The 9,480-nt window shown below is 40.1% G+C and overlaps 1 protein-coding gene across 1 annotated transcript; it reads right to left on the reverse strand.

The window, feature by feature from the left end:
• Positions 1-3,612: 3,612 nt before the first annotated feature.
• Positions 3,613-8,859, reverse strand: SAP30 (Sin3A-associated protein, 30kDa; the record flags this gene model as incomplete). The annotated part of the gene is made up of 3 exons (XM_010131650.1): positions 3,613-3,952; positions 6,002-6,100; positions 8,737-8,859. Coding segments are annotated over 3 exons (345 nt in total), but the record flags the coding sequence as incomplete, so codon positions are not given.
• Between the last annotated feature and the right edge of the window lie 621 nt (positions 8,860-9,480).

Here is a 9,480-nt window from a genome sequence, read left to right on the forward strand (position 1 = left end):
TGGACATCAAGTCTGCTGGAGAAGACAACAGTCATCATTCCACAATCACATAATAATGCTTTCAAGGGGAAAACCAGAACCACAACAAACAACAAAAAAAGCTTCCTTTCTAACCACAAGACAGTGCCTCTTTTTACACTGTAGAAACATTTCCTTTCTGTATCTTTTTTGAGTTTCAAATGTGTAAGAAGTTATCCTTTCAAATGTGGTAGCTGCCCCTATTTCCATAATTACGTAGAAGACCGCACAAGCTGTTAATGCATCCCAATAGGCATCTCCCAGCAAAAAGCCTAACTCATGTTACTAAGCACAACATTCTCAAGTACTTTTGATGAAGAAACTCCAAGCTTAAGCCTTCATACGATTAAGAAGGTGACTTCCATAGCAACCTACTCCAAGTGCAGCTTTCTATTGCTTTCTTGCCACCACACAGATAATGTTGTTTTAAACTCAAGCTACTCAGTACCTGGCACTTCTGCAGATGCTCTATTTAGGCATCTTAAACAAAATACCATAAAAAAGGTAAACCTTCATCATTCATACCTGAAAATTCCAACGGAAAAAACTCTCAAATTCACATTAATAGTACTAAAGCACATTTAAGTCTTAATTCTATCTAACTGATCACCTGCATTAACTACACAATCTGTAAAACCTTAAATTGGTTAATCTTAACATTGAACTTTCAAAATACTAGAACAATTACAATAGGTATATTTATATTCAGAAAGATGTCCAGAAAGTATGGGACTGATACAAGGTCTCTTAACCGCATAAGACATTCAACCATAAAAAATACACACTTTAGCCGCATTTAAATCAAGCCTTGTTTGAAATACAGTACCTCAGAATTAAGTCAGAATGCTAGCTTTTTGTTTTTAGGCTAGCCTTGTAGCAAAATATCTTGGGAAGTGAAGGTGAAAAAGTATTTCAAAATACTAGAAGCAATCACCTTAGTGATTAAGAGGTCTCACGTTGTAGACATACAGTCACCTCTCAACATCTGCCAATACTGATTGCAGTACAGGAGAAAAACAGCCAAAAATTTATGTCCCTTTGCAAGTTTAAAAAAAGCCACCTGAACAAGCCAGGCTTACAGGCAGTAAGCCTGGCGTATTGCCTTACTTATAAAAACTCTTGAGCTATCAAGTCAGTCACGTGGAAAGTGTGCAGTACCCAAGTAACTACTCCGTTGTTTCCACTTAAAAAGTGTGCTGCTCATCTAATGATTTTATGCCATTACACCACAAAACCCGCTACCACCAGTTTACCAGACTCATTTCACATGCAGCATGAAACATGACGATGACTGTTTTTCTTCCTCTGTTAGTAAGCAAGGGTTGGATACCGGGGGAGGGCAGTGATTATACATAGCTAATAATAAATGTTTCAAGTAAATCTGCGTGTACTATTTTTGCCAAGCAATTTTTAGGCTACCGACTGTTAAAGAAACAGTTTGTGCCACTGGGCTTTTTAAGCCTGGATTGTGTAATTATTCCTGAGTCATTTGGGCTTGCTACCAAATCAGCAACTAAGGGTAAAAAAAAAAAAAAAAAAAAAAAAAAAAAAAAAAAAAAAAAAAAAAAACACATAAATCTGGCAACCCACGGCCAACACATTCAAAGTCAGTGCTCTGTTACAGAAACACACAGTATCTGCTCTTGTGCAAAGTCCTCTATAAGCTTCTAGCACTAATAAAGGCGTGTAACTTCTGTTGGTTCTGCCATCTAGTTTCTGCCTGAATTGTGTTGCCTATGCCCGGGATTCACAGCTTTCCAAAGCAGCAGTAGCAAAACCAATCTAAGGCAGATGCAAATCTGGGTGGTGAAGTTAGTAGGTAGTTTTCAGTTACTTTCCTTACACCACTTCTGGCTAAAGAAAATCCATAATCCACTGGAGAAAAACATTGCCACTTTCCACACGCAGCTGGATAGGGTCACTTAGGCTACTACTTTAAGACTGATTTTCCATAGCAGCTTGCTTTTTTTTCTCCCCGCTCTATTTCCCTCCCAAAGCTTCTTCTACAGGTCCTGCCAGGCCAAGGTGAGAACATTCATCCCTGTCATGCATGCAGAGAAAAAGTCTTTATCCTTCAAATGTCCTATCCATGGCCAGGTTCCCTGGCTGTTTCTTCAACTAGGGCTTTGAAGATGACAAGCTGAATTTGTGCAAAGGATATTTGGCAAACAACCTTATAGTCACTGTAGTGAAAAAGGCACTAAAACATCTCTTTAGATGAATAAAAATTTTAGCCGCCACTAGCTAGATATCACTAACCAACTTGAATTTAGGCCAGCTCCGCAGAACTTTATTGTGGCAATACATAAGACGCTGCAAGTGAAAGAAAGGAGGCCACCGAGAGCTACTGGGAAGGCAGCCAGTTTGAGGTTAGGGTTTATCATGATTCAGTTCTATGCAAGCATCACAGGTCAAAGAAAAGTGAAGTGGAGCATCTTAGTTGCAGTGATTCTAGCAAAGCAGTAGGTTTTAAAAAAAAAAAAAATCACAAGATTAACAGCAATATTTCTGTGGCCTAATCTACTCGATTTCTCAGTTTTCCCAAATTAAGAAGCAGCTTTCAAACATCTGATAAGGTTAAGAGTTGCAACAAATGCTAACTGAACAAGCTGAAACTGTGTCCTCCTCTGCTTTAAGACGAAAACACTTTCCCCTCTGCCTTTTTTTCAACCTATGTGCACAGCTTAAAGCAGAAAGAAATCATACTCCATAGAGCATGCATTTAGACAGGCACAATAGATAAATGACAATACAAGAAGTTATTCATAAAATCACCTTTGACGTCAGAGTTTACTCAGATATTCAATTAAAAGCAAAATTATTGTTGGGTATTTTTCTCATGTTACCATAAATTTTGTTTTTATTTTGTGGGGTTTTTTGGTGGGTTTTTTGTTTTTTGTTTTTTTTTTTTTTTTTTTTTTTTTTTTTTTTTTTTTTTTTTTTTTTTTTTTTTTTTTTTTTTTTTTAAAATAGGCCTGAGCTAATGCATGCAGTCAGGAAGAAAGAGTATATCCATTAGAAGATACCATATATTGACCCAGCACAGACTCTGCCTTCCATTCTCCAATTAAGTTCTTAGCCACAGTCTATGCAGATGAACGGGAAAGTCAGCAGCTAAAGGATTCCTTACCGAGCAGAAGGATTTCTTGGCACAGTAAGCTGCAGCAGTCTTTTCATCTGTACTTACAGCTTTGAAATTCGAGAGCTGCATTTTTTTCCATTTTAATATAAAGAGCAGGAAGGCCTCAGTGCTTGGAAGCACATATCCCAGCAATGACAAGACGAATAAACAAATCAAAGCACCCATCAATTCTTGTTTCCAAAGGGGAAAAAAGAAAACGTTCAGCCATTTCTGCCCAGCTAACCGCTGCAACTGTCATTTAAAGCCTTTTACCTTTGGAAAAGGAACATATTCCCAAGTCTGCTACAGCTTTTTTATTTTTTTAAAGGCATTGCATCATGAGAACTTGAGGTAAATTCATAAATACATCCTTGGCACACTTCAGTTGAAAAATATTTCAATATTATTACATAATTAGCCAAAGCTTAACAATTAGGTACAGGAAACTCACTAAATAAGTTAGACACACCCACTTGAGCAACAGTATCAGTGATATTTATTTAAAATAATTTTGCTGAGGAAATTTATTTCATAAGAGATGGTTTTCAAACAAATCAGCAAGGTTATGAAAAATAAAACAGAGACAAAGTCTCTGGGGAAAAAAGTTACAAAAAAAAAAGCTTTTGCATATCAACAAAAACCCTCAGTCTTTTGATTTGCAGCCTGAGTCTCAGTCCCAACCTTTTCTGTCTAATGAACCCCACTATCCATCTTTAGGTCTGGTTTGTTCTTGTCATTCTTCACTGAGTAGATGAAATATGTTAAGGTGTCCTTTTCATTCACTGGAATTGTCCTAAAATGGCAGCCAATTATCTATAAAGGAAGAATGCAAGGAAATTAAATAAACACTCACACATGCCGAAACTGAAGATTCAGATTCAAATTGACAAAGTTTAAAAGTTAGACCAAGAAGCTTAAAAAAGAAACTAAAATTTATCTCTCTTCAAAAGTCTTTTACAGTCATAAAAAAGGTAGAACAAGAACCATTTTATTGAGAACTATGAACCAAATACATGAGATTGTATCCTCACTTCCGAAGTAAAAAGCCTAGGAAGTTTTCACAGGGGAAAAAAATTTCCCAAGACAAGCATAGGAGTGTCATTACACCCATGTGGTCAAAGCTCAACTATAAAGCAAGTAAGAGAGTATCAACAGAGCAAAAGCACAGACACGAGAGGCTACTGCTCATTACCCAGTTTGAGGTGAGGGAGGGTGTGGAATGTGTATCTGTATCAAGTCACGCATAGAAATATCTAAGACAACACAAACATCTTCAAGAATAATATTTGAATGTTCAGCTCTTCGAAACAGAGCTATCAATGATGAAAATTCACCAGGCTGTAACCACCAAAATATGACAGTTTCTGACTCAACAAAAGTTGAGTCACTTTTGTCATTCTGGAAGTCTTTTCCTTCATCAAAATGAACAGCAGCTTAACAGGAAAGCACTCAAAATGGTATACCTGCCCCAGTCTATTCTCTGGCTTTTTTGCAGGATACTTTGGTAGACTAGAATTAGCAAGAAGTGAGAAAAATGGGACTGCTCACTTAACTACTACAGGATATAGGTGTGAATGTTCAGCAACATTAGCAGGTTAGAAAGCTTCCCAAACACAAAAATTCAGAGAAACAGTTTGACAGCCCTGTAAAGTGGACTTCTAAGTAACAGCTAGAGGAGTGTCTATTGTACGTTCCAACAGGTTACAAGGAATCACATGCACTGTAAACTAAGGGAGTTCTGCAGCTACGGCTCACAAATCCCTGCAGGTCAAACAAAGCATGTGACAGAAGCTTTGCCTATTAGCATCAGGCAGCACAAGAAGCATAAGCTATAGGGCAAATATCTCATGAGATGTACCTAAAGTAGACCCCTAGAAATGCTAGTTTTGCCGAACAAAAACTGCTTGTGCTTTTTCAAATCACAGTCCTAATTCAAGAGCTGGCTCTACCTCAGCTCATGTATAAGAAAACACAAGACTGATTTTTAAATTCTTACTCTATTTTTTTAAAAACTCAGCCTTGAGATCTCCCACGCATTTAAGAGTCTTGCCTTTAATCCACAGAGATTAAGGGAGAGACCAACAAAACATCTGCACCGAAGTGCAACTGAGTGTATCACCGCATAGAGGTGAAAAAATGGGAGCCCTGTCTCCCTGTTAAGGGAAGATCACCAGTTCTCCCACGTATTTACATCAGCATGCTGTAACCATATCTTTGCAGCACAGAATTCCTTTAAAATTACACTCACATGCAGCAAAGATGCTTACATACAGCTGTACTCACACACGGCTTCAGCACTTCTAGCAATATTGCTAAGAAAAAAATCATTCCAAAAAGTTTCATTTTTCTGGTGGCAGATTACAGTGGCTTTAACTAATAGAATTAATTATCAATAGAAGCCCATTTTTCATGTTTCCATACTTCACATATGCAGAAACACACATGTGCAGTATCTAGCTTTTTAAAGCAAAGTCTGAACCTTGCTACAACTTTACTGCTACCTCTCAGTTTCTCGTTCTTTCCAGCAGGACATTCTGGGTGAAGATGGGACTGATGCACAGACTACAAATCCATGATTCTGTGGTATTCAGGGACACCCACATCACTTACTGTTCCAACTCAACATTTCGTGTTTCTAAGGAGTGCACATGCCTTTCTGAAGCTAAGATTCCCTCCCATGGAAAAAACTTTTACTTTTGATTTACTTGGCTCGGGAGGTGTGGCCAATGAAGGAAGCTAGATAAGCAGTTCCCTTTTGTTCTCATATAATCCAGATTACATATGCTCTTTATGCAAGGATCCCATTTACCACATGCCAGAGCAAGCTGCACTTTTTGTTATGGAACAAACAGTCATACGTACTTCAACGAGCTGTGCTTTGTTAAGTCCTGGTCTGGTCTGTAGCTTGAAGTGTCTTTTGTATCTTCGAAGTGTGTTTACTTGTAACTGATATAAATCAACCTAGGAAGAAAAGTGGGGGAAGGGGAGGAAAAGAATCTAATGTAACTGAAAAGGGTTCAGTCATTAGCAGGTCACGTCTCAAAACCATTTTGGAATCTCATAGACACACAAGCATAAACCATCAGCTCAACAGATGTCATTCCGTCAAAAAACAAACTCCACCCCATACCTTCCAGCAGAAAGGAAGCACAGTTTGGTTTAAGAGCACATTATTGTTACCGAACATTGCTCTGCCTCCCTTTAGCAGTAGACAATATTTAGAACTCATTCTTGTCCTTTAATCAGTCTGGGGTTTGGGGTTTTTTTTTGATTGTTCCCCAGTTTAACACAAAAGCCAAGTAACAACTTTCATGTAACATCTGTGAAGGTGCTGATTCAAAGGAGGCCTCTATAACCATGATTTCAGCCATCAAATTTTACACAAGCTGCATGTAAGATCCAGCACATCTGCACTGTGAGATAGCACATATTAGAACCAGGAAAAAGTCTAGAACACCAAGACTTTTTGGCTTGAGGCGAGAGAAAAAAGCTGCTCTTGCTCTCCAAACATCTCCCTGCTACATAAGCGCAATGCAAGAGTTATGTTCACGGGCATAGCTGTCCAAAACTATTTTTCAGTGCGAGCTGATAGTTCAGAGAACTCCACAAGGTCCTCTTAGGGATACAAATACGCAACCTTAACCCAGTACTCCCTCTGTTTCGAATCCCATGAACTCTGATAAACAGTCACTTCTCCCAGTAACACCTGAGACTCCCAGCCCTCTTGACAATGTCAGAGAGCTTAATCAGATGACTGAGCAGGAAAGCAAGCTGAGAAAGCAGGTTGAATGAGATATTCTGCTAGATCAGCTACATTCACAGTAGTATTCTCCAAACTCGCTGCATTAAAGATTTGTTAAGGCATTCACTTCCATTTTAAATTCATTTAGCGGCCTCAGCTATAGAATATTTAAAAAGCAGCAGCGCTACTGCATAGTTGGTAACCTGGTCACACTTGGAGTGATGCTGCCTCGCAGGACTGAGGGTGGGTATTCTCTGGTATTCTAAAGTTTTAATGACACAAATTCCACTTCCCAAGTCACAGAGGAGAACCCACACCCTAAAGCATCATGCAGAGAAGGAGCAGCAGCTTTCCACCAAATCCCTAAAGCTACCAGTACTGTGGAAGCCTCTTACCCTCCCATAGGAATCACTTGTAACAGGTAATGATGGTCATGACAGATGGAAACGGGAGGGCCTTGCAAGTCTTCGGAATAAAGATTTTTTTTTTTTCCCCTTAGTAAACTGAATAGCAATTGAAAATGAAGAAGCTCAAGGGCATCTAAGGGGCAGTAATCACACGGGATGAACATACTACCAACATACTGTTGTCCAAATGGCTAGCTGAAACACCTTAAAAATACTCTCCAGGCAGTTTTCTTCCCTGTGGTAATGCCATTAAAAAAGGCTTCCTTTCCTGTTCTAGAGATATCTCTTGGTTGTGACATGTTTTATAATTCTTGCATGAGAAAACAAAATGGGCTTGCAGGAGAGGGGCAACTACCACTGTGCCAGAGAGCCACCTGAAGCCACAGAGAACATGAGTTTTAGACAGGACTTTCAAAGAAGCAGTCCCACATATTTAAAGACAAACAACACAGCCCAGCATCAAACTACTTCCAATCCCCTAAAATCCTCTTAGAGAATCCTTTTAGCCTTAGACCGGAACCACGTGCCTTTTGGCACAAAGTTTCATCAGTTACATTGCTGATATCTGCAGATGCTGACCATGAGGAGGCCATTAAATTAACACTTAGAGCAACTTCCAAAGCGTTCTTTAAGAACGCCTCTTAAAAGGGACCAGGTAGGCAAAACAAAGCCTCTGCTCAAAATTAACATGCTGAACGGCACTTGCTAAGGCAGACTGCAGCAGAAATAACCCCGAGCACATGTAGGAAAAAGAGAATCTTAGGTGCAGCTTCTTCCACTACACCATGAAAAAGGTTTGTTCACTTCTATAATGGGTGAAGTTTCACTGGTCTGCAGTGGAGAAAACAGGCGAGAAAACCACCATCCTTCTCCATACCTTTCTAGCACAGCTCCCTGAAGGTCCCTTCCCCCAACAATAGGTAAAAGCAAAGAGCTACCATCATTAAACTGTCTCAGTTTAATGTGACCAAGGCAATGGAGTAACTGCAAGAGCCAAGTGCTACACATTTAGCATGGAAGGGAAGGATTGGAGGGATGGTGCATTGAAACATTGATACACCGAGTCCTATGTGCAATTCCTTTCAAGCTGTCAACCCCTGCAGAAGACAGATTTTGCTTATGTGTAGCAAAGCACCTCTTCTTGTAGAATGCTGGAGAGGAAGCACTAAGGAGAAAGTGGAAAACAGCAGTTTTCTGAGAGAACTACCAGACACTTAAAAATAATCTAGAGTCTTGCTCGTTCTGCTCTGCACAATACAGACAATACATCACAATATTCAGTTAGCTTTTGTTACATTAAGAACTGACTGAATCAGGAGTCTTCCCTTGGCCCAAATGCGCCAAAACAAAGTGAGCTGCAAGGGTGGAAAAGCGGTATCTGTGCAGACTTGGTAATTGTTAACACAATCTTAACACAGCAATTAGGAAAAAAACAACTATTTAGCTACCTCTGGAGTGTCCATGTCTTGTACTGGTGAGTCACCATCATCATCGCTGCCTTTCCTCTTTCTTCTATTTCTCACACTCTGAATTAAGTTTTTGTGGAAGTCACAAATATACAGATGTCTCGCCTAGAAAGAGTAATACAGCATCTTTCAATCAAATCCACCTATCTCCCACATTTATGATATGAATGCACGTACAGAGACAACCCTCCAGCAACCACAGGCACATTAACTGAGCTGAGGAAGCTTTTCTACTGGATTCTACTAACTAAAGAACGTGCTGTACTGCAGATCGCTGCCAACGGCTTGGCTCAGGGGACACTGAAGTCCTGCAATCCACCGATTCAGTAGTAACAGGCTGCAGAGATACACGAGTACAACCCTCCCTCCAGCCTCTCGTCGCAGCTCGGATATCGGGAAGCAAACAAAAAAACAGGCTTTCAGTTGTTCTTTGGAGGGCAAAAAGCCAGCTCTCATTTCACACCGGCTCTCAACTCCCATCTGCATTCTCCACTCCTTGTTTTACTCGCACTACCTAGGCGAGGTCAAGCCACACGCATTTTTTCCCCCCTTTCTTTCTTTTTTTAAAAGTTTCCCTTGTTACGGATCTGCAGGCTTTGGGAGAACTCTTCGGCGCGCACCGATCCCGAATTTCAGAGTTGCGTGCTTTAACGGCAATGAAAGCAGGGAGCTGCGTTCAGGGACCGCGCCTGCGGGGCGCCGAACCACCGGGGCGCACGGAGCCCT

This window comes from Buceros rhinoceros, unplaced genomic scaffold, assembly GCF_000710305.1.
Source record: "Buceros rhinoceros silvestris isolate BGI_N320 unplaced genomic scaffold, ASM71030v1 scaffold11992, whole genome shotgun sequence".
NCBI lineage: Eukaryota > Metazoa > Chordata > Aves > Bucerotiformes > Bucerotidae > Buceros > Buceros rhinoceros.